The sequence below is a fragment of the Agelaius phoeniceus genome, chromosome 21 (assembly GCF_051311805.1).
Source record: "Agelaius phoeniceus isolate bAgePho1 chromosome 21, bAgePho1.hap1, whole genome shotgun sequence".
NCBI classification, from domain to species: domain Eukaryota; kingdom Metazoa; phylum Chordata; class Aves; order Passeriformes; family Icteridae; genus Agelaius; species Agelaius phoeniceus.
The window spans coordinates 8,914,948-8,940,182 of record NC_135285.1 but is presented as its reverse complement, the minus strand read 5'-3'; the positions used below and the strand labels follow the sequence as shown (position 1 = coordinate 8,940,182).

At 50.5% G+C, this 25,235-nt stretch overlaps 1 protein-coding gene across 1 annotated transcript; it reads right to left on the bottom strand.

The window, feature by feature from the left end:
* Nucleotides 1-142: 142 nt before the first annotated feature.
* PPP1R26 (protein phosphatase 1 regulatory subunit 26) lies at nucleotides 143-11,024 on the bottom strand. The gene is made up of 3 exons (XM_077188968.1): nucleotides 10,871-11,024; nucleotides 4,454-8,455; nucleotides 143-660 (listed from the first exon to the last, which is right to left on the bottom strand). Exons 2-3 carry the CDS (start codon nucleotides 8,392-8,394, stop codon nucleotides 618-620), a joined length of 3,984 nt encoding a protein of 1,327 aa, XP_077045083.1. The 5' UTR covers nucleotides 8,395-8,455; nucleotides 10,871-11,024; the 3' UTR covers nucleotides 143-617.
* Between the last annotated feature and the right edge of the window lie 14,211 nt (nucleotides 11,025-25,235).

The following is a 25,235-nucleotide window of genomic DNA, read 5'->3' as shown; positions in this document are numbered from 1 at the left end:
ATTTAATGAATAATCAATCTCTAAGTTTTCCAGAGTTATTAATTAACTCATTGGATTTCTCGTAGAAAGTTCACGTTTCTTCTTTCTCCAAAGTACAAAGTTTTAAGAAATTATTCAAATAATGACAAGGAATCAAAAAGAAGAATATTTTTTAAGTTTTATTGGAACAACTGTAGGTACAGGCAAAGAAACTGCATCAGTTGGACAGTGAGTGCACTGAAAGAACACCTGAACATTGTTGGCTTAAAAATGAGTTTTTAAGAGAAACTACTCTGCCTGTTTATGGATGAAAACCAGTCCCACCTTACAGGTGAAACAGAACATTAAAAATGAGCATAATATTATTCAAACTGTTTGCTAAAAATATAAATAATGAGTGGAACATTATGTCCAAACTACTGCAATTGATACTCCTCACATGTCAGAAACATTCCCTGTTTGTGACATGAGCTAAGAGCTGGGTAGATCCCCCAGCTGCAAACACACCAAAAATAATAAATTGGAACAGGTAAATAAACTGAGCAGAAATGGACCTGAAAAGTTAACATTTCAAAGATTTAACATCTGAAAATAAATAAGCAACCCTCTTCCATTTGCTGTGATCCTCGTATCAGACTCTAGACAATACCTGGAGCTTCTTTAGAACTTCCCTTTCTTCTCCTGAAATGAGAAAATAACAAAGTGCTGCATCAATAGAAATAGTTGTGACAATGTTACATGTATTTTTATCCACAGATTTTTCTGCAGGTGGCATAATTTAGGGATAAGGCTGCCTCTCAAAAATATTAACAGAGTGGATTCTGTCACATATTTTCCCACTCCATCTGAAAACACCCACCTCTTCTTTCTTGCCTCAATTTCTTCCCTTTTAATTTTATTCTTGAAACCAGTTCCTTTGAAGAGTTTGGCATGCAGTGTATCTAAGTGTTCAGAGGTCAGACCAAATGCACTTTTTAAAAAAGAAATACCTGTACAAATTCAAAATACCCTCCTAAAAATGACTCCTTTTACCACACAGGGATCTACCTGAAACAATCTCTTTCTACTCTGTCTTTTGAAAGGAAGATTTTCATGTTTTCAGATAAAATTATGTGAGGCTGAACTATCACCAACTGAAGGAGATGAAAAATTGAAAAGCTTCTACATTAATAAAAGAAATGGGGGCAGGGATGTTCCTGCCTTGTATAAAGAGCAGCTACATGTCAAAACACGAGTTCCTAAAACAGCAGCAAAGAACTGGGAATAAAAAAATAAAGGGAGTCCTTGCTGTCCCTTGAGGATCCTTAAAGATTGTTCCCAAAGCACCCAAAATCAGTCACTGGGGTAAAAAATGAAGCAATAAACCTCTTTTCAGATTCACCTGACATCTGTGGTACTGCAGCCAGGATCTGTAACTCACCAGGGCCATAATAAAAAACACCAAGTGGTTTAAGCACTTAATATCTAAATTAAGAAGTTTTGTGCTCTGACTGGAAAGAAAAATTAGCATTGTGCATTTTTAAAAAATATGAACGAGCACTCATTAAAAAAAAAGGTGACTTAATAAGCTTTAGAAGAGCTGGGTTTATGGCTCCATGTATCTGCTGCAATAATTTTAATTAATTGGTGTCTCAGGAGGGTGGGAGTAATGGGTAAAGGAGTTTTCTGAGCTGCCACTGGAGTGACAGGGCTGTGCAGTCTGTGCCCACTCTGTGCCCTCCCTGGGGCTCTCATGGGCACTATAAACAGGAAAGAAAATCTGCTTTTGGAACTGCTTTTATGAAGATTCAACCTTGAGAGATTCGTGCTGCAGTCCCAACCTTGGTATCACTTGTGGGGATTTATTGCCACTCAAGATAATCTTTTTTATTGCTCAGCCTTTAGTGATGGGTAAGAGGGATTTCTTATTGCTGCAAACCACCAGACTTCTCTTTTCTGAACAAGTGGTGAGAACTGGGCCAGGATGAGGACACTGCCACTGGAGCCTGGCTGTTCAATTCCAGAGATGCTCCTTGAAACACATTTAATTACACGAGCAAAGATTCCACTTCTTGACCACAAACAGCAGGAAAGAAAACTCTTGAGGTTCTGCCACCACCATTCTCACCTCCCAAAAGCCACCCCTTTGTATTTTATAAATTTTCCTCCTTCATTTTTTGTTACAAAGAATTCATGACATCCTCAGTGAGGAGGGAAGAAGAGGGAACACAGGAATTATTACTCACTCAAGATGATGACACAAAGCATAGGAACACTCCAGTTGCACGGTCCATGGGCAGAACCCCATTTATTAAACATTAGAAACTCAGCAATGTACACCAGTTCCTATATACAAATCAAGTTCATCAATTAAAATAAAAAAAAAGTGCTGTTTGAAATCAGGTTTTATTTAAAGCACAAGGGTAACTGGAATTGCATTTTAACTGGGAGTGGATCAGGTCACGAGTGGCACTGAGGACACAGACACAGCAACAGGGGCACGAGACACCTTTGAAGTATTAATGTGGATTTACTGAAAACTTTTGAGAAGAAACATTCAGCTTTTTATACAAACAGTACAGAGTGCTTCCAACATCTCTAGGAAAATTAAGTATACAGTTTAATCCTTTTAAAGCAAGGTACTTGGAAAACTTCTAGTTTAAAATACCAGCCTATTGACCTATTCCAAACAAAAGGCTCAAATCCTGCAACGGAATCAAGGCAGAGCAAAAGAGAAACGTGTGAAGAGGGAGTGCAGGCACTGAGCTAAGGAAAAACCACTTTTCCAAGGTATCCTACCACAAAATGGAGATGAGTTAACACACTGACCTTTAAACAACCTGGCCAACCAAGCCCAGGGCTACAGAAAGGTGGCTGGACAGTCAGAAATGCCAAGTGAGCACTAGGAACATGTTTCAAACGTAGCTGCACGACAGCATGAACACACCAAGGATGTTTATTTCTCTACATGCCACAGTCACTACTCTATGCTACACCGTATTTTGCCCACATTCTGCATCACACCAGGGACACCACGGGATTCTGGATCCAGTCTTGGCTGCTTTCGCTCCGTTTTGCAAGTTTAAGGCCAGCCTGGAGGAAGACTCCTGAAGTGACTGAGAAACAAAGTGATGCTAAGTGGTGGTTTGGCTGAGAAGTTCTGCAGAAGAGCAGACAAAGAGAATATCAGATCAATTCACAGGGACAAGATGTGAGAACAAACTCCTCCAAGGACTTCACAACACAAAAATGAAAATGAAAGAGCCAACAGCTCCAATTTACACCTTTTGAATTTGCAGCGAAACCAGTGTGGGGGCACTTTTTTTGTGTGTGTGATGTGAATGTGCTACTTCAATCCCGTTGAAAGTCAGTACAAATAAAAAGATAGTAGTGAAAAATTGCTTTATTCTGGCTGCTGGAAACGGAGGCAGAGAAAGAGCCTGAAGAAAGAACAGTGCTGAAAATATCCGTGGCTGAAAAAATCCGTTTGTGTTGTGACTTCCTACAGCAAACCCAGCTTTGCTTTATTGCACCAAAATTGTCAGTGAAAAGTTCACAGAAATGTAACATTTTAAAAACCACTTCTGAAAAAGGAAAGTTAAGGGCACTCAGTTCCAGAAAGTTCATTCAGGAAACCAAAAGCCATCTCTGGGTAACTGCAGGGCATCAAAAGGAGAGAGTTGAGAATAACAGGAATTGTTTGAGCCCTGCAGGCCCGACAGTACAGAAATCCAGGGAAATCCAGGGAAATCATGTTGTCTGAACAGACACACTCCTTCACTTGTCTTGGACTGCAATTGTGCTTGGAATCATCTGCTAGCAGGAGATTCTGGGTATGGAAAAGGACTTTTGAGCAGCTGCTGAGATCTCTTTGCACAGGAGGTGCAGACAGAGCCATCCACTTCATTTACCTGAATTTGCATTTGTGTCTTCCAGGCTGGATCTCCACACCCACAGCCGAGTTCTGCTCAGGGACCTCATCCCACAGTCCTCAGGGTGGGAAAACTGAGCTCCAGCAAACCCCACCCCACAGGATTGTCCTGAGGCAGCTGGGATGTGGCCAGTGTCACATCTGCATTGCTATCCAAGGCTGTGCTTTCCTAGGATCTCTGAACAGGCTCCCAAATAAATTCTGTGCGCAAACAGGTTTCCCTTTGAGAGACAATTAGAGGCCTCATAATTTAAAGTGTGATTAGCCAATATCTTATCTACAGTAACTACAGCATCCTGTAGGAATGCAAGCCCTAAAAATCATTATAAAAAATATTTCCTTAGAGCACTTTAAATAATTTACAAAATTCTACAAAAGCTACGAATGCCTATCCGTGATATCCCTGTTAAATAGAATTATTTTCACATTAGTGTGTGTATGATATACAGGCATCAGCATCTCCCACTGCCTTTCCTTTCCTCTCTCAAGCTTTATCAAGGTAATTACAATCACAGTTATTTTATAAAAAGACTGCTAGTGTAAAAAAAAAAAAAAAGTACTTACATATTTGAAACCTTTTTTTCCAAGAGGGAACCTGGGCAGTCCCCTGCAGGTAGGTCAGTAAATTTTGCACAGGTTTTGGTTAAAAATTCCTGCCCGTGGTGTACTTCACTAGCAGCTTCCCTGTTCTGCAGGACAGGTATTTTTCCTTCCATTTTGGAGCTGGATACCTGAATTTCTGCCTGCCTGTCAACTTTTTCTTCCTTAATGCACATCTGCACACTGTTATCTGCACATGCTCCTCCACTATTATGCACTGCTGCTGCTGTCACATTGAATTCATGCCTTGGGCAAGCTAAACTTGGATCTGGCCTCTTGTCCAGCAGGTTATTCCCTCCCTTAGTGTCCACCTGAGCACTCTGCTGAGCTGGCTCTCTGCTGACTTTATCTGCTTTTCCCACACTGCCCTCAGGGCGTGGGGGATCTGCAGTGGAGTCAGCCCAGCTGCCTTGGTGGATATCTCCTTCCTTGATGCACATCTGGGTGTTCTCAGCTCTGGAGGCTCCTCTGCAAACCTTATCAGCTTTTCCTGCTGCCACACTCCGTTCCTGTGAGGGAAGGCTGGACTGGGACTGATCCCCTGGAGCATCAGCCTTCCTGCAACCCTCAGCTGCCTCTTGGAGACACCCAGCTCCTGCACAGGTTTTTGCTACATGGGGACTCACTCCTCCCACAAGGAGTTTCTGAGAAGAACTGGGTTCTTTTATTGCTTGTGTAATTTCCCCTTTTGGCAAGGGGTTAAGCACATCTGTGTCCTGGGAAGCTGCCTCCATTCCCAAGGCACTGCTCTGGCTGAGCAAAGACTCTGCTTTCTGCTTTTTGTTCAAAAGCATTGATTTCTTCCTGTCCCGGGCGTATTTCAGACCTGCAATAAATTTACTCGAGATTTTTAATTGGAAGGTATTCTTCCTTTTAGATCTGGGCTTTGCATTCATGACTTTTCTCACTTTACACCCTTCATTTCTGCTGGGTTTTGGGGGCTCTGTGTTACGGACACTCCTTTTACCTGGGGCACTCCCAGGTAACTCCTCAGCAGCACCACCTCTGACCGCCCCCAGCCCTTGCTTAGCTTTTGACTGACCAGTAGTAGGAACATTCTCTGCAGAGGAAGCACATTTTCCACTGCCAGCTAACATTGCACTTTTCCCTTCTGTTCTCTGAGAGTTCTTCACCTCCTCAGTTTGCTGAGCTGCCTCAGTCTTTTTACTCTGACCCACCACCAGGTCAATCTCATTTTCCACTGGCTGCTGCTTTGCTTTTCCTTTATTACCAGTTTGTTTGGTCGCTCTAAGTAGGTCCAGACTTGCATCACTTTTTTGCATCTCTGGATTGCTTGCAGAGTCTTTAGCCTTTTCTGCCAAAAACCTCCTGATTTCCTGCTCGATGCTGTCATCACTGTCCACTGAGCTGCTGTCACTGGCATCTGACACAGCTGGGAAAGCACATTTCCTATTTTTAGCCCCCCGCTGGTTTGAAACTGGTTTAGGTTTATTGCCTTTTTTAAGGTGTAAGTTAGACTCCAGGTTTTTCATGGTTTCTGGCTTGTCATTGGGAAGTTTGATGTTGTCTGGAGGGTTCCTGACTGCATTCTCCCTCACAGCTTTCCTAGGTTTTGAGAGGCAGCTTTTTAGCAGTGAGGGATTTTTACATTTCCACTCATTTTGTTGGAGGCTACTAAACTCATCCAGCAGCTGAGTTTCTGTCTCACTGAATCTGACTTTCTTCTTGCACTGAGCTTTCTGGTCCTTGGATTTCTTCTTTAACTTCCTTTTAGACTGTAACAGGTCCTTGATGGCACTATCCAGGTCCTCATCACTGTCCAGAGAGCTGCTCTCATCACCTGACCCCTCCCTCTCTGGGGTTTGGATGGGGTTTTTTACGGGTTTTTTTGTGCTACTCTGAACCTGCAGAAAAGGGTTTACAGAGTCCAAGGGCACACATCTGCTGCCATCAGAGCCAGACAATTTGGGAGGCATCAGCTGCTGCTGCCTCGGGTCTTTATTACTCTGAGCATCCTGGAGTTCTGTGGGGTTGCTCAGGGCACGCTCCCCTTGGAGCACTGGGAATTTGGAACAGTGACCTGGCTGGAAAAGTCCTGTCTCCAGCTGTTCAGGTAGTTTAGAGCCCCCTTGTTTTGCTGTTCTGCCCTCCCTTTTAAGTCTCCTTTTCCGACTCAGGGATAATTTCAGTGTTTTGGGCAGAGCAGGCTCAAGGGTCCCAGTGAGGCTGTTTGGATCAGAAGGCAAAGGCATCTGGATGGAGCGTGACAGGCTGGGAGGTTTTGTTCCAAGGTTTTCTGACTGTGCTTTCAGAGCCAAAAAAGCCCTGATTTCTTGCTCTATGCTGTCATCACTGTCCACAAGGCTGCTGTCGCTTTCACAACGGGAGGACGAGAGAAGCTGGGGAGAAAAGAAGGAATCTGCAGTGAGGGATTTGTTGTCACTTCCCATTTGGGATGGCATGATTGTTTTGGAAATATCCAGGATAGCTTCTGCACACATGAGTTCTGCAGATGTGTCTGCTCTGCAAGAGGCCTGCAATGTGAGCTCGCAAGCAGCAATCTTGTTTTCTGGAAGTGCAAAATGTCTGGCTTTTTTCAGAGGTTTAAACAGCTTATTAAAGTCATTGCTGGTGCTTTCTAATCCTGTTGACTTGGAATTAACTTCTTTTCTCTTGTTGCTTATAGGGTTTTTATGGATTTCTGGTGAGGCACTTTTTGTGGAGCTAATTGTCAGGCTGGCAGAAATGTCTGCCATGCCCTTTGGATCAAATGGTTCCCTCTGCAAAGGGACACAGTTTGCTGCATGACCTGCCTCTTTCCTGATTTTCTCCAGCTGGTAAAGCTGGATGGCTTCTTCGATGCCATCATCGCTGCTCGAGTCAGATGTGTGCATGCTCTCCTTGATGAGTGCTTCCCCTGGCTCCCAGTAATGAGCTGCACTTCCCTCATCCTGCTCCACGAGCCAAGGCTGGCTGGCAGTGCCCATTCCTACATAAGCTTGGTTCACCTGGCTGAAATCACTGGGCTCTGCTTGGATTTTTGACTGCAAACACTTGGACTGGGTGCTGGATTTCTGCAGCTTGGGATGGTGTCTGAGGAGCAGCGCATTACAACCTTGCTTTATAGCACCACAGTTTGTTCTGTTTGTTGCTTCTTTGTCGCATTTCAGGACAGATCTCACACGGGAATCTTTTTTATCCTCCTCGGTAACACATTTACTAATTTCTTGCTGCTTCTTCTCATTCAAGAACTGCACAATTTCAGCTTGTATGCTCTGTTCAAAGGAGTCATCGCTGCTGATGCTCTGAGGGGAAGCAGGCTGGAGCCTTTTCCCAATTCCCAGGTGGTCAGACAGGTACTCTTCAGAGAGCATCTCAGCATTAAATTTCACAGGGAGGAGGTTACTCGCCACTTTGTTCTGGGAGAACTCTCTCTTAAACCTTTTGTCTCCGCTCACATTCTCAGAACGCTCTGCATTCCTTGGCAACGACTGGGCACTTTTGCTTTTTGTTTTCAAGTACTCTTGGATGGCTTCCTCTATACCTCGGTCCACAGAATCGTCGCTGTCAGAATCGAGCAGCAGAGTCCCAAACTCTACATTCCCTTCCACTTCGCTGCCATCAGAATCCTCGGGGCACCCACACTGGGTGTACTGAGGATGCTTCCGCAGCAGCGTGGTGCTGGATGTGACTCTGGCACTGGAGCCTTTTTCTCCCTTCTGTTTCTTCTGCACAACACAGCCACACTCATTGTTCATACCCAGGGCAGGCTCTTGGCTTTGCAGGTTGTTTATGATCATCTGAACTTTGGCGCTCACGGAGGTTCTGGTGACGTTGCTGTCGGATTCAGGGAAGCAAACGGGGTATCTACAATTCCTTGCTGGCCCAAAGGACTCCCATTTTGTCTGAAGAGCTACCAGAGGAGGAGCATCCATAAGGAACATTCTAGCAGACCACAGCAAAGTCCACCGTGGAACAGATTTTTAGACCGGTCTCTCCTCCATCCTAAAACAAATTAAAAAAGGAAAATATTTATTAAGTGTGTGCCTTCTAGAAATTCCATGTAATAATCCTGGTAACAAAAACCGTAAATTATTAACAGTCGGAACTACTGTGCCAGATAATCACTGGAATTACTCCTCAACATCACTTGAACAGGTAAATCAGTCACTACTGCCACTGGGGATATAAGGCAGAGCACTCATCATTTGTGGTTTGTAGTATTTTCTGGCAAAATCATAACCCAGTTCAGGTAATTCACTTCTGAAACTGTTCCTGTGCTTTCCAAATAATGTGCTCCCAAATAATGATAAACTACCCAGACCCAAAAAGACCCACGATGATGGTGTTCAGTGCACTAGTGCGTGCAATCCCCTTTGCACTGAAAACTTTTGCAGAACACTTTGTGGCAGGAGAGAAAGAACAATTTTGAGGAATTCTTTCATAGTGGGAGTGGAGAACTCAGCAAAATACTCTGCTCGTTGTTTCCTTTGGCATAACTGCCCTTTTTCAGGATCATGCAGCTCAGCTTTCCAGTTTTTCAACGAAAGCAGCACTGGCTGTGTCCACCTGGTGCAGGATGGGTGAATGTGGAGACACCTGGACCATCATCCGGGATGGTGGGACACAAACCAACTCCTCCTCCGAGAGCAGAGGATCACACAATATCCCCAAACAGCTTTTACTAGATCTGACTTGGCATTAGACACACACAGCTGAGGGACTTGGGGCAGCTGAGAGAGAAGGAAAGGGAACTTATTTCTTCCTGAAACACACTCTACAGCAATAACCCCAAGACATCAGTCATCCGGCCTCACTGCGGGATAAAAGCTCTTGGCAAACACAGATCTTGGGGAGTGCACAAAAGCAGGATGAAGATTAGGAACTATTCTTTGTGTTCCAGTCGAAACTGCAGACAGAACGAAGCTTCGGTTTGTGGAAGAATGGAAAAAGCCACCCACAAAATTCCAGTTAACACCCCAAAGAGTTCACCACCTCCACATGGTCCCATGAGGGTCGGAGGCTTCACCTGCAGCATCATTTTGTAAGATTGACGGTGACAGTAATTCCCAAAAACTACTGCAGTTGGGTGGCTCCACACAAACACAGTGAGTCCCAACTGCAGTGGCACTGGACTCTGCCAAGTGTACAGAGACACAATTTTCCCTCTGAAACCTCCCTGACCTTGCACTTGTCAATTATTCTCTAGTTCTGGTTTCAAATTAATCAGTGGTATTAAATATTTTAAAGGATTAATGACTCTAAACTCTTTAAAACTTGTATTTATTTACTGAGAGTAAGGTAACAGACAACCAGGGAAGACAATTCTTCATCACTCTTTGCTTGGGCAAATATAAATTAAAAACATTTTTCCTTGTAATAAGCAGCTAAGGATCAAAAAGACAGAAATTAGGATACCTCATTACCTTGAAGCAACACAATTAACACACTTTAGCTCCCAGCTTCATTAAAAAATAAAACCCCAACGTTTTTCCTATTAACCTATTTCCACAATTTTCAGGGAAGGGGCAGGTGCCTTCACTATCCCACACCTGGACTGGCGGTCGTGCATGAATTAGATGGGATTGGGGTGATTTTTTTTGTCCCAGCACCCACCCAGGGCACCCATGGAGACCGTGAGGGGACACCTGGGTGCTGCCTGAGGTGGGGGACATGAGGGGACACACACCCAGGGGATATTCACAGAGGGTGTGAGGGGACGTGAGGGGACACACACTGATGGTGTGAGGGGACGTGAGGGGACACCCACCCAGACAGGATCTGAGGGGAAATGAGGGGACACACACGCAGAAGGAGGGGGGTATCCTGTGTAACTGTGAGGGGATATGAGGGGACACCCACAGGGGCTGCATGAGGGGACATGAGGGGACACTAACTCAGGGGGTACCTACAGCGGGTGTGTGAGGGGACACCAACCCGGGGGGCACCCACAGTGGCTCCGTGAGGGGACATGAAGGGACACCAGCCCGGGGGGCACCCACAGTGGTTCCGTGAGGGGACATGAAGCGACATTCACCCGGGGGGAACCCACAGAGGCTCCGTGAGGGGACATGAAGCGACATTAACCCGGGGGGAACCCACAGAGGCTCCGTGAGGGGACATGAAGCGACATTAACCCGGGGGGCACCCACAGTGGCTCCGTGAAGGGACACGGGGGTACCCCCAGCTCGGGGGTCGCCCCGGACAGGCTGTGACGGGCCCCCCACCCTCGGGGGCCGCCCGCAGCCGCCGCCCGCGGGACTCCCGCGGGGCGCCGCGCCCACTGCCCGCGGCCGGCCGGGCCCTGCCCGCGCCGCCATAGCTGCCCCTTCCCGCCTTCCGCCGCCCCGGACCCGGGCCCGGGCCTCCCTCGGCCGCCGGCGCGGCGGGGCCCGGCCGCGCCCCCCGCCCGCCGCTCACCTGCCGAGAGGAGGCCGACAGGGGCGACGGGGGTCGGCGGCGGCCGGGCCGGGCTGTCGGCTCCGCCGGGCTCCGCTCCGCCGCTGCCCGCCGCGCTGGTGCAGGGGCGGGCGGCGCTTCCTTCCCTGCCCCCGGGGAGCGGGAGGCATGCGCCGCAGGGCTCCGGCGGGGAGGCGGGGAGGGACCGCACCGGGCCGGGGCACAAAGGCAGCGGCGGCCGCTGGCCCCGAGAGCCGGCGCGGAGCGGAGGGAGGGAGGGAGGGCGAAGGGAGCCCGGTAACGATCGTAACGGAAGGGCCGCCGGGGGAAGGGGCACCGCGGCTTCCTGCAGCAGCCCCGAGGCCAGGGCCGGGCTCCAAACCGCGGTCCCGGCGCGGACCGGCAAAACAGCAGCGGAAGGAACGAGATTGTACTCGGGTCTTGTCTCAGGGCTATGCGCAGAGCGGGGGATGATCCATCCGCTGCCTTCGGGGTGCCACAGTGGGGGAAACTCAAAATAACGGCAGGATGCAACACTTGGCTGTCCCAGGTGCAAAGTTTGGGGTGCAGAATGAGAGCTGAGGTGCAGAGAGCCAAGGCCTCTGCTTTCAGCAGGTGAAGCGGTCAGTGCTGGGGCTCCTGGAGCTGTTGGGTTGTTGGAGGTTTCACACGGCTAAACAGCAAAGTTTTAGCGCTCTAATTCATCCCTGTTTTGTTGGCAAGTGGGTTTTCCCCGAGGATACACTGCCAACCCTGTGCTATCATCCCTGTGCTTCCAGAGCAGAACCAAGCTGTGGGATGCTTCCTTTCGGGACACCCGCTTCAACCTGCTCATTCCTAAAACACACAGAGTGAGTCACAGCTCTCAGTCTATAAATCTACACAAGCATTTCCATTCCTCGTCCCTGGCAAACAAAACCCCGGTGCCTCAACCCAAAGTGCTGCCTGTTTTCACTTTGTCAGTGTGTTTTGTTTCCCCGTGGGGCTGGAACACCTGTGATGCTGCAGAGGAAATCAGCATCTTTTGGCTGGGTGTCGTCAAAAGCTCAGGCTGGGTGATGGCAAGTGGAGAACAGCAGCTAAGGAGGGTCCCAAGCTGGAAATGGGGTGGCTGAGAGCGTTGCACTCTTTTTGTGCTCACTCTGTGGCAACACATCACAAGATATGGCGAGGAACAGAATTCCACCTGCTGTTATCCCAGAGATTCTTGCTTTGGGGAGCACATGTATTTCTGTGCCCTTTCCTCATCTCCAGCTTCACATTTTAATTTTTTTCCTCACCCCCAGGAATCCTCTACTACCAAACCAGGTCTGACCCTGGGAATGTGGGGCAGGACCATGTTTCAAACCATCAGACACAGTTACAAACTCGTATTAATTTATCTCTTGCTCTTACAACAGATAAAACAGAGCCGATAAGACATTTGCCTGTGTGTTCTTGTCCCTGGGATATGTAACATGCTTTTATGTTCTGATCTGGCTCGCTTGAACGAGACTGCTGAAAACAGCACAGCCAGCATCTGTGTGCAGGAGGAAACAATGGACTTGCTTTTCCTTCACTGCGGAATTGCAGCCTGGAGGTGAGGAAACTTTGCTTCGCTCACCATATTCCTCCCTAATGCCACGGCAGAGGGAAGAAAGGGCTCTTGTATTCATGTATCCTCCCGGGCCAAGTCAATTTACATGTGAATGCACTTTTAAAATAAAATTAAAGTCAAAGCTGTGGCCAGAAGCCTGATAAATGTTTTTGTGCACATGCAGTTGCTTGGGAGGGGGGAGGCTGCTGCTGCTGGAGAGCTCTGCTGTCCCCAGCTGAGGTGGCATTTGTGGCTCTGTGTGCCACTTTGACTTGAAAGAAGAGCAGAGGTGCCATTAGGGGTGATTTGCCTTCCTGATCCCTGATCTTGGCAGAAATGAGGGCAGTGGACGGATGACAAAGTCAGGAGCGCTAATTGGACCCCTCGTTAGAATGGCTGGAATGGCAGGGGAACGTTCACATTTCCAAAATGAAACATCTCCCCTGACCTCCGGATGTGCTGCTCCTGTTTGCAGGGGTAGGTGCTCATTACAGGTGCCTCTGGATACCTCAGAGCCTGAAATCGGAGCTCAGGCAATGGCTTTTGTTATTTTTTTTCCCCAGCAAGAGAAAGGACAAGATTAAAACCAAATTAGCAGGAATAAAAGGACTCACTGGGCAGATTTTGTTGTCGGATAACCTGTGGCTTCGGGGCCAATTAATATTCCTACATGGAGCTATGTTAAAACACCAGCCACGTCTGCTGTGCTGCTGTTTTTTGGGAATATGGGTCACAAGTGATGCTGGCTGAGGGCACATCCATGTCTAGGACAGGAGGGAAATTGGTAACTTCAGATTCCACAAACCCTTTCCCCTCTTGGGGGCAGTTTTGCATTCCCCAAGCACCTCTTTGGGTTTTGGGGGAAAACTGATTTACAACAGCACAATCCTGCTGTGACCATTGAGTTTTTTGGGGAAAAAGCAGAAGAGAAAGGAGGTGGATGGAGCCTCAATCTGATTTTCCCTCACCCTCAGTGTTTAGGGTCTATTTTTCACGTGGCTGCACTGAACTTCAGGACACTCAGTGCTGGCCCTGCTCCAACATCTCCCTGCCCTGTTCAGCTCCTTCAGTCTGATCTCAGATGATTTATTAGATAGAGAACAACTGGATCATGTAGTAACATGGCAAATTGAAGACTTTAGTTGTTATTTAATAAATGCCAAGGAGACTCATGAGGCCTTGAAGTTATAATAGAAAGATCTAATTTAGGAAAGAAAAAAAAAAAAGGGGAAGAGAGATGCCTGTGAAAGCTGCCAGGAAGCAGTGCTGGGTATTGAACATTTCTATTTACCCTCTGAATGGAACAGAGATAGTCTGAGCTTCCTTTCAGCAGGGCTGGATGCTGCCCAGGGAAGCAGCACCTGAGGCAGGAGGAGGTTCAAGGGCAGTTTTTGGTGGAGCCCAGTCCTGAAGCTTTGCTTTGTCTTGCCTTGGAAGGCATCGTTGCGGTAAATCACTTTTGGTTGACAGAATTTTTAAAGGAAAGAAATCAACCGACTCCGTGAAGGAAATTAAAGTGTAATTATAGCACAGAGGCAGGCTACAGAATGCATTTAACATTTTTGAGTCAAACCTGATGAGCTTCCCATTCATCAGTGACCATTATAGGAAGTGCAGCTGAAGGTCTCTGTGGGGCACAGCTCATTGCTTTGGAAGATGTCCCTTTTCCTTGTTGATTCCAAGTGTATCTGGCATAAGAACACAAAATGGAAACCACAATTTAGTGCCAAGAGTTTTAACCGTAACCCTGACCTTTTCTTGTTACCATGTGGCAGACACCTCTAAAACATCAAAGGAATTTACATCCCCTCTCTCATATTCTGTACCTGGAACCTTTTAATGGGTTTTGTATGACTCATTCCTATCTAGGTTAAATGATAAATATTTCACGTTTACAATCCTGGACACGGGCCGTGTGGGCTTTTAAGAGTTTTCTTTACACAAATCCCTCCTTTCTGTCCATCTCCGCGGGCTTTGCTGTGGGCAATGCTGTCAGTATTCCCGCAAGGACCCTTCCAGCTGCCTCCCGTGCTTGTCACAATTCTGCTTGTGCCCATTAGGTGTCAGACTCTTATCGGCTCAGTCTCCAGTTCCCGGGATTTCGAGGAGAACACGAGAATATGAGAAGCCAGAGCTGGTGCGGCTTTTCTGGGATGCCTGTGGGTCCTACCCAAAAAGGGCAAGCTGGGTGCTGTGGTGACTCCAAACGGGGACTCTGTGCTGGTTTTGTCCCAGGTTTTACCAGCTGGGATCCCTCCAGAGCCCCTGCTCATCGCTGGGCTGCAGAATGAGCATCCACAGAATGGGCAGCAGCTCCTGCCCCAAACCCGCTGGGTTTTGCAGCACGTTTGTGTTTTAGGCCACCTCTCACTGCATTCCTGAGGGCAGCTCTTCCTATTGCAGCAGCTGCTCCCACTGCTCTGGTGTCTGTGGGGTCGCTGAGGGGCTGTCAGAGCAGTGACCAACCTCTGCCCACCTTGCCCATCATCCTTTTGGGATGAGCACTTGGAACTGAGTGCTGATGCCTGGCACCAAGCCCTGCCAGCACCACGAGTGCTCGGATATTTCCTGCACCTCAGGGCTTGGGAGCACGCCTGAACACGTGGGGATTCATTCAGGGACAGAAAGTCAGGGCTTTTTTTTAAACTTTTTAATGAACTCTGTGCAGTTTCCCACAGCAACACTTTGATTCCAGCCACGAGGCAGGATATAAACAAGGGCATTTGGTGCCATGAGCCAAGGTGGCTGGTGATGAAAGGGGGTCTGTGAGCCTTAAAATGGTTTATTTAAAGGGCAGGATCAAAGATGTACCTTGGGATAGATACCTGCCCTGCTGCATGAAGAAAAGCCAGAGATGCTGTGCTCACTTTATGTTTCAAAAGGAAATTGCTTTGACTTTGTGCTGCAGTTGCTGAGAGCTTTAATGGGGCAGGGGGAAGGAAAGAAAACACAACATGCTTCAGCTGCCCTCATTACTGCTTCTCTGCCTGTCTGCTGAGGAATCCCAGCACAGCCATGGACTTGTCCACCTGCAATTACCCGGCCCTGCATTTACAGAGTGCTTTTCCTGGCCTGCTGCTTGCCCAGGAGCATCCCTGCAGCCCCCTCTGAGGCAAAGGCTGCTGGATTCCTTCTGTGGAGCAACTCCTGATTCCCAGCAGGGCCACCCTGAGCACTGTCCCAGCCCCCATTAGCTCTAAACTGGCTTTTTTAAGAGGCATCTTCAGCTTTTCAGATCACCTTCAAGGAGTGCTCTATTTTTAGCATGCTTGGACTCTCTTGGCTGCAAACAAGTGAAACCTCTCTGCGGTGAATTCACAACAGGGCAGCTGGCAGGGGTTCAGACTCTCTGTCTGAAGTGCTGCACGATGGAAATGAGTTGTCCCTGAGGTCCCTGAGGAGCAGGCTGAGCCCACAGAGCCACCACGGGATGCTGCCTGTCCAGTCCCACCAGGGCCAGGGTGCACAGCCTCATCCAAAGATGCCTCTGCAGTTGCCAAGTGCTCTTTGCACAAGCAGCTTTGATCAAGGATTTGCAAACAGCTCCTGTTCGGTTCAGTGCTTAAAACGCTTCCTTAAATAAGTTTTGGATCAAGCCAGAGATCACTGCTGTTTTGAATTTTCATCAGGCCGAAGAAACACGCTGAGCTGGGGCTCAGTGCAGTGCTTTGACTTGGGTTCTTCTCCAGCAAAGCAGCACAGAGTGAATGGCCCTCAGCAGAGCAGCCATGCACAGCCAGAGCCTCCTGCTGCTCTGCAGGCTGAGGGGAACTCCCAGGAGCAGCTCCAGGCTGGTTGGAGCAGTGCTTGGAGAGCAGGCTGATAGTTATTGGAGGTATTTCTTCTGCCCCCAGTCTTCATTCTGCTCTCCCAGTGCCCCAGCCTGGAGAGGTGCAGGGCAGCTTTGTGCAAGGTGCAGCTGCTCACACCCCACGTGTCCTCCTGCTGTTCCTGGGTGTTTTAGGGCCATGGCATATGGCCAGTGATGGGGATTTTGGGCTAAGGGCAGTGTCAGGTTCACCCTCCCATCCTGCAGAGCTCAGTGATGGAGAAATGTTGACTGGGCACTGCAAATGCCTTGAGTACAACAGATCCATAACAGCTTTGGAGACAGAGCAGGGCATCAAATCCTGTCCTAGTAAGCATTAAGAAAAACGTGGTGTGCTTTCTCCTGGATGGGGCTTGTGCTGCTGGCACTGATGGTCCTTTTAAAGTGTTTCCTCATCCTGATCTTGAATCCCCTGGCAGCAGTCAGGGCTGCTTGGAGGATGATCCAAACCCTCTCTGATCCTTCCAGCACTCCTCAGGCCACTGAGATGCTGAGAGGACAGTGTGGGGCTACAAACCTTCACCCAAAATGTGGCTCAACAACACACAAATAATCCTTGTCACTGCCCAACTGACCAGGAAGAATCTGAGAGGAGCAAAGCCCATTCCCATCACCTGAGGCGCTTTTCATTTTGCCCTCTCCTGGCTGCATCCCGCACTGTGCAGGGTGAGGGCTGGATCCGACCCTTAGCCAGGCTTCCCTGCTTGGCTGGGGCTCAGCAGAGCCGCGGGCAGGGACGGGAAGGTGCGGGGGCAGCACCTCGGGCTGTGTGTGCCTGCGTGGGACGGGAAAGCCGGAGCAGCTTGAGCCCTACGTGCTGGGAGGAAGGAACCGGCTGCGAGGAGCTGGTGGGAGGAGGAGGAGGAGAAAACGGTGTCAGCAAACGAGGCAGATTGAGAGCTGAGACGTGTTAGTGGCTGTGTTTGGGATGTGATCAACGCTCCCTTGTGACTTGCACAGCCGGCAGGGGCCTGAGCGGTGCAAATAGAAAATGTGGAATCAGTGGGAACGGAGCTCCCACATCCCCTTGTGCTGCAGGGGAGGGTGAGGCTCTCACACGCCTTGCGAATGCAGGCACGGGCTCATCCAGCTGCCCCAGGGCAGGGGGTGGGCGAGCTGGTGGGTGGCACAGGACACTCCCCTGCCCCAGAGAGCCGGGCCATCCGTCACTGGGGGGTGCTGCCAGCATGGAGTGCAGCCTCCTTTTCCTTCGGATACCTGTGGGTACGGCCCTGAGCGTTTGCTCCTCAAAACCTCTGGAGACATCCCCAGCACAAGGGATCAGAAATTGCCACTTTGTTTGGATGCTGGGCAGTGGCTTGGCCTCAGCACTGTGGGGAAGGGGGAGCTGGAACACAGGATGGGAAGAGGGGGGGGTTTCCTCACCCCCTCGAATCTCTGTTGTGATAATTCATGAGTGTCACTGGCACATCTGTTCAGAGGGAGAGCAATAATACAGGTCCAGCTGAGCAATGAAATTGCTTTCAGGGCTGTTGATTCCCAGCTTGGGGGTGTGTGGTCAGCCTGACTGCAGGCTGGGGATTTTTAATTTATTTTTCCCCCTCTCCTTTGCCCTGTTCCCTGCAACCAGCAGAGATCAGTAGCACGTAAAGCAGGCAGAGGCAGGATCTGTGAATCCTATCCCCGTGTTCCCATTCTCTGGGATAGATGGGCCATCTGGGCTCACTCGTGAGACCCTGAAATCACTCTCACAGCGCCTCCATGAAGGATTTGCAGCTCACTCCTGACCAGGCTGCCCTGGTTACCCTTTTCCCGCAGCCTCTGTGCCTGCTGGCTGTGAGCTCTGCTCGGGGCCCGTTTCTCCTCTAGATGGTGCAGCTGCCTTTGGGCACCGCCGCGTGCAGCCAGACCCCGACCCTGCGGCAGAACTGGGGGTGCAGCCAGCCCTGGGCTCTCCCCCTGGCCCCTTCCCAGCGTCTTGGCAGGAGGGGACAAAGCTGAGGGACACGGCTCGCCACGTGTCACCTGCCCGAGGCTGTGCGCCAGCTACCTGTGGAGAGCAGCGCTGTGCCAGCCGTGGGCACCGTGGCACCGGGGGGATGAGAAATCCGTCTCCTGCTATTCCTGGCCTCTCTGTCCTTGGCACAGCACGTCCTGGCAGTGCCCGCGGGAGATGCTGGCAGAGAGCAGCGGAAGGCGGAGGAGAGGGGACGGATCCCGGGGGTGCCCCCGTGCCTTGCGGCAATCCGGCAGCTTCCGATCACACCGGGCCGGCCGGAGGAGCCGAAATGCCACCGTTGTCTTCTGTTCGAGCCCCCGCCCGCCTGCCATGGCCTGACTCATCCCCAGGACGGGAGCGATGCGGCTGCCAGAGCCACGGGGCTGGCTAGGGCAGCGGGCAGGCTCGGGTACACACAGAACCTGGGGTACACAGAGAACCTGGGGTACACACACAGAACCTGGGGTACACACAGAACCTGGGGTACACACAGAACCTGGGGTACACACACAGAACCCCGGGTACACACAGAACACCGGCTCCCACCTGCGGCTCAGCCTCTCCGCCCACCTCAGGGCAGCCAGGAGGGCGCACAGAGCTGGGATGCTCCTCTCCTGTCCCTGTCCCTGTCCCTGTCCCTGTCCCTGTCCCTCTCCTCTCCTCGGACATTTCTGGCTTGGGCATTGCATCAGGGCAGAGTGAGCTCGGCTGGGTTTGGCAGCCCCCCTGAGCCCGGGCAGGTTGGATTTGGGATCCTGCAGGCAGGGGAATTTTAGGCAGCTCTGTCTGCAATACTCCCCACTTATTTAGCCTAAACCCAAATAAATACGAGACTTATGATTTGAGTGAAACAATAGCAGCCATTCCAGCATAAAGAAAGCTTTCCTGCCATTAAGCTTTGCTGGCAAGCTTTAGAGCCTGTATTTTAAATAAATGTTATGGGTGCATTTAAAAACACACCATATGTTCTCCTGCAGATCTTTCTGGGAGCTGCCTTAGCGTGGCTCTCCCTGGATCCCCTCCTCCCAGTGCCAGGGTGGGTTTTGCCATGTGCTGCCCATGGAAGCAGGACCACAGCCCTGTGCCCTGACTCTTCCTCATGAAGAAGGCACACGAGGGACTCTCCACACCCCACAACGAGAGTTTCTGGAAGTCTCCACCATGAGCACGAGCTCCAAAAGCAACTCTTATTTTCGTTAGAGAGCTGATTAATTTGCTGATGACCTGCCCTGCATCCCTGCCACGACTCCCACCACTCTCCCAGCTGCAGCAGCAGGCTGTTTTGGGGCAAGCAGCCCCAGAGCCGAGGGCAGCAGGCTCTGGGATGGGCAGCAGGCTCTGGGATGGCTCAGTTCCCCCCGGCCGCTGTAGGTGGCACTCGGGCCCCGCCGCCCGCCCGCCTGCCAGCGCCGCGCTGGTGCTGGCACGGAGTCAGGGGATGAGCTCTAACTTTACAGCAGATTTTCCCTTCTGACAGATTACTGCTTCATTTGTAACAGAAGAACTTCTCATTAAGTACATTTCTGACAGTTTGTTGAGGGGTGGGGGGGGAAAATTAAAATCCTCGTGTAGCCGAGCGTGCCGGAGCGTGAGCGCGGCTCCGGCTTCACGGGTTTGGGAGCTGGGGTTGAGTTATTTTTTATTTTCTTTTTTTGCTTTGGCCCCAAAGTCCCTTTTCATAATTATTCCCTCCTGAGCACAATTTCTGCAGCTGGGAGACGGGCACATTCCAAAGAGAACCCGGCTGGAAAGCCAGGAGGGCTCGGAGGTGGCAGCTCCCTGTTCCGGCAGCGCTCAGGTGTCAGCGCTAATCCCATAAGGTTTGATTCGAGTTTGATTAATTTGATTTGAATCTAACGGTTCTTCTCATTGCTCTGGGCACTGTGGGAGTGCCCAGGCATGCCAGGCTTTGGCTGTGTTCAGGGCTGGGCATCTCAAGGCATGAAGGCAGTCCTGGTTCTGCCAGGGACCTGTGGGTGCATTTTGGGGACCTGGGGACATCCCTGGGGGCACCCAGCTTGCCTTGGGCAAAGCTCTGCTCTCACCAGGTTCCCTTTGCAATATGCCCCAAAGGATAGAAAAACAACTAATTTTAGTGTTAATTATGCAAATCAGCCTTGATGAAAACTCAGGAGTGAGGTTATTATCACTCCCTTTTTCCACGATGTAGAATAGCCCTTTTGGAAAACCCTGCTTCTTGCAGACCCACAAATGTTTTTTCCTCTTGGGTTTCTTTCAAGTGGAGAAAATGCTGAGCGAGGCTGTTGCCATAAGCTCCCAGGACATTTTCATTGATCCAAATCAAAGAGCAAGCATCAAAAAGCACTGTGTGACGTTATGGGGGTATTTTAATTATGAAAAGTGTTGCAAGCAGCTTAAAGAAAGCAAGTGCCTCACGAGAGGAAAAGCATTTCACCTCTTTTCCCTCAGAAAACACTTTTTCTCATTATCCAAGTGCTGAAACAGTTTGCTCCTCGGGGGCAAGGACCACACTGGCCTTTCCCAGCTCACACTGAGCACAACAGCACCAACAAAATTGTGTTGGAGCGCCCTGAGATTTTTCTCTCCTGCACTAATTGCCACTCCAGCCTGGCTCCCCCCACCCCTGTGCAAACACAGGTATAAACTGCCTTGCTGCTGCTGCTTTGCCACCCCAGCACTGCCCAGTGCTCCTGCAAAGATCCCTGCTCATGTTCAAGTGGTTCCTTTAAGAAACACTTTTGAATCAGCTTTGAAAAGCATTTGGAAGCCTGGTTTTCCTTGTATCAACTGCTGTGGATTTAGATGTCTGGTCCCTCTCTGCCTGCCTTTCCAAGCTGGGATAAACCTTTGGTTCCTGCTGGTTCAGACCCTTCCCTGCCTCCCTGGGGACATGGCCTGGGAGGTCACACGGGCTGGAGGTGCAGCCCAAATGGCACCAGGCTTGGGGCTGGGCTCCCCTGCAGGTGATCCAGCTCTCCCTGGCACTGCCTGGCTGAGCCTCCCCTGTCTCAGAGGCTGGCTCTGGGCAGAGATCAGACCTGTGTCCCCTGGGCAGTGACACTCTCATGCAGAAAATCACATTACAGTGTCTTTTTTCCCTGAGGCTCCAAGTGCTGCCACTCCTTGTTTTAGGGAAGGAGTCTTGTACACAGACAATCCTATTGATGCTTTTCCCTGCCAGATTATCTTAGGGCTGAGGGCTCAAAACACCCATCAGGAGCTGCTTTAACCCCTGGTCACCCCCAGCACATCACTGCAGACACAGGGGGACAAAAAGGACCCATTTGCTCCCCAAGGAGAGACTCGGGAGACTCCAATGTGGCTGTTCCACCCCAGGAGAGGCTGAGTGGGCCCAGGGAAGGGTGTCAGGGTTTCTCTGGCGAGGGAGGGATGTGCTCAGCTCCCAGCAGATGGTTCTCCCGTCTCCCTGCACTTGATGGGATGGTGGGAGAAGTTGTTATGAAAGACTGCCGTGACATTCACAGCACAGATCTGCCAACTGGTGTCTCGGGGAGATGGAGGGAGCGCCTTGCCGTGCTGCAGGAACTGGTGCAGAGATATAAATGGTGCTGTGCTTCGTGGCAGGGTGGGAAGGAGCCTTCTGCTCACAGGGGAATGGGGTGTCCAGGAAGAGCCCTGCTCAGGGCTGGCTCTGAGACCCCACAGAGGCACTGGGTGTTCCTTTCTGCTGTGGGGATGCTCGTGATTTCTAAAAGCTGCTCCTTCTGTGGCAGTGTCTCAGAGGAATGCACTGCTCCCGGTGTCCCCCCCAGTTTTCAGATGCCCCATCCCAGCTGTGGCTGAAGGTCCTGTGGAGCCTCAAGGACTCTCCACGCTGTGTGCCCATCCTGCAGGAGCAAGGGCTGCCTGTCCCTCACCACCTGCCCTGTCAGCTGGCTCAGAAGGGAGCTGTGCTCTGTGTCCTGGAGTTTTCATTTCTGCTTTTTGGACAGAAAACAAAACAAAACTCAGACAATCCCAGCCCCAGCTGGGATTTAGGTGGGCTTTATTTCCCTGCTTTTCCATCTCTTTGCTTTCATGGTCAGCTTGGGACAGCAGAGCAGAAGCCCCACCACGATGCTCCTCTTTCATTTTGCTGCTTGTTAATTATTTCATTAGCTCCCTCTCCATCCTGACGGGGGTTTTAATTTGCCATGGCAACTGCATCCACGACACCTCCCCACTCAGGAGCCCACGCTGTGGGGTGCTGGGGGGCCCCAGGCAGCCAAATCCTCCATCCTACCAACAAAAGTGGGCACCAGACACTGGTGCCCTGGGGGGGAACTTTTCCTGCTGGCAGAGGGGGAGGAGGAGGATCCATCCTGAGCTGCCTGTGCCCCGGTGGGCTCTGTGGGGCAGGGCTGCTCCCAGCTGGATGGGTGCCTTCCCTGTGGTGTCTCGGCAGCTGGAAGGCATCAGCCTGGGAGGAGGAACTCAGCCTGTTCACACAAACAGCCAAGAAAAACGAACGCCCACCAGGATGAGTTTCATACCTACAAATTATCCCTGTCTGTGGAGCTGCAATTAAACAAACCCTGCCACCAGCACAGCAGAGGAGCAGCAGGGAAACCTGAGCAGCTCCCACCCCTCGGTGCCTCCTGTCCCTGTCCTTGTCCCTGGGCAGCTCCCCTGTACCCAAACTCCCTGTTCCCTCTCCAGGAGGGTGCTGCTGACCCCTCCAAGCACAGCAAGAGGGGCTGTGCATGCTTTGGGGTGTGTAATTCCCTAAATCTACAGAAAGGGCTTAACCCTGCCCTCACTGATGTGAGGAAGGAGGCCGAGAAGAAACAACTCAGCACCTGGGGCTGGGATTGATTTCTAACCCATTTTCTTATCCCAGCAGGAAAACCCTGATTTCTGGTTATTCACTGAGATCTCCTGAGTGGTGGCACCCACTGTCCCAGGGTACCCAAACAGCTCCCTGCTCCAAAACCCCAAAGGAGGAGAGGAGATGGGCACGGGGCTCTCAGCGGAGCAGGGACAGGGGAGCTCAGGGATCCTGGGCCTCTGTGGGGTGGGATGTGAGCCTGGCTCCCTTGGGCTGCCCAGCCTGGTGAGACAGAACTCCCCAAACCTCCCCTCGCCTTTTGGTTCATCCTTTTATCCCTCCTCAAACATCTAGAGTGTTAGGAGAGCCCCAGACACCCTAAATCAGCTCAGTGGGGCTGGAGCAGAGGAAGACTCTCCCAGGGGCATTACAGGGAAAGGGGGATTTGGGTCCAAACTCACTGCAGGCTTTTAGGAGGGAATAATTATCTCCCTGTTTTTCACCAGGAGCTTCTCCTCCTCCCTGTCCTCTTGTGCCAGGACAATGTGTCATCACCAGAAGATGCAGCATCGTTTCCAGAACATGAAAAAATAAAATAGCTGCTATTCATCAGTGGGCTCTGTGCTAATTGCCCATGCCCTTTAAAGTGGGAGCATGGCTGGGGCTGTTCCCACTTCCATCTTGTGGGATAAAGGATCTCTGTTCAATCCTATAATGATCTCTTTCATCTGATGCCCTCAAAGTGCTTTTGGACATGAATTAATTAGGCATCACAACACCCTGTTGGGTTCAAGCTCATGCGAGGGTTTTCATCGTGTGTTCAAACGATTCCTCCCACCTTTGTGGGGCTGGGGTCACATCGAGCTGGGGGTGAGCAATTATTTCTGCCACGTGTGACCTGCTCCTGGCAGGGCTGGGCTGCCCTCAGGGTTAATCATGGAATTGTTGAAGTGTTTGGGTTGGAAAGGGACCTTAAAATTCATCTCATTCCACCCCTGCCATGGCAGGGACACCTTCCACTGGCCCAGGTGGCTCTAAGCCCCTCCAAGCTGGCCTGGGGCACTTCCAGGGATCCAGGGGCAGCCACAGCTGCTCTGGGCACCCTGTGCCAGGGCCTGCCCACCTCTCAGGCAAGGATTTGTCCCCAGGATCCCATCTAACCCTGCTCTGTTTGTGAGGGGCTGGGCAGCCCTGTCAGGGTTTGGGCTGTGCAGGGTTTGTGTGTGCCTGCCAGAGGAGAGGGGAGCAGGAGCTGCCCGTGTGGACATTGCGGTGCTGGGGATGTGCAGTGGCTCCTCAGGGGCTTCAGAGTCCTAATTATATCTCTTTAATGAGCACCCAGACCATTATCATGGCTTTCTCTGGGCCTAAGAGGTGATCCAGGCTCTTTTAATTACTCCTGACTCCTGATTTCCATGTCTGTGCTAATCCTTGTGGCTCCCCTTCCCCTTCTGCCACAAAGGACTCATTCCCAGGAAACCCTTCCTCTCCCTCTCTGCTCCTTGCACAAGTTTTTTCCTTCTTTTCCCCCCAGGTGTCACAGAAAGAGAGAGAGAGCAGGTAGAACCTGCCCACCTGCAGTGCCCAAACCAGGGGTTAGGTCAGGAGGGTTGAGCTTTCCAGAGGAAATCCAGGAAGGAGCTTGGGATGGAGAAACCCATCTCCCAGAGGGGCTGGAGCTGAGAGGGAGCCCTGGAGAGTTCAGCAGCACCAGGGGCAGATTCCCTGCAGGCAGTGGCTGTGCTCACCCCTCTGCCAGCACAGGGCACAGCCACACCTCTCCCAGGATGTGGGAATTCCCTTGGGATGGTGTGACCGTGTTCACAGGGCTTCTTGGATCAGGGAAGACACGAGGATCTGACTCCACGTTTCAGAAGGCTTGATTTATTATTTTATGATATATATTACATTAAAACCATACTAAAAGAACAGAAGAAAAGGTCTCATCAGAAGGCTGGCTAAGAATAGTATAGGAAGAATGATGATATGATAACAAAAGCTTCTGTCTCAGACAGAGAGTCCAAACCAGCTGGACTGTGATTGGCCATTAATTAGAAACAACCACATGAGACCAATCCCAGATGCACCTGTTGCATTCCACAGCAGCAGATAACCATTGGTTACATTTTGTTCCTGAGGCCTCTCAGCTTCTCAGGAGGAGAAATCCTAAGGAAAGGATTTTCCATAAAAGTTGTCTGTGACAGGATGGTCCCTGAACCTTTGCTCTCAGCATCCCATGGAGGGAAGCAATGAGAGCCACCCCAGGTGTCC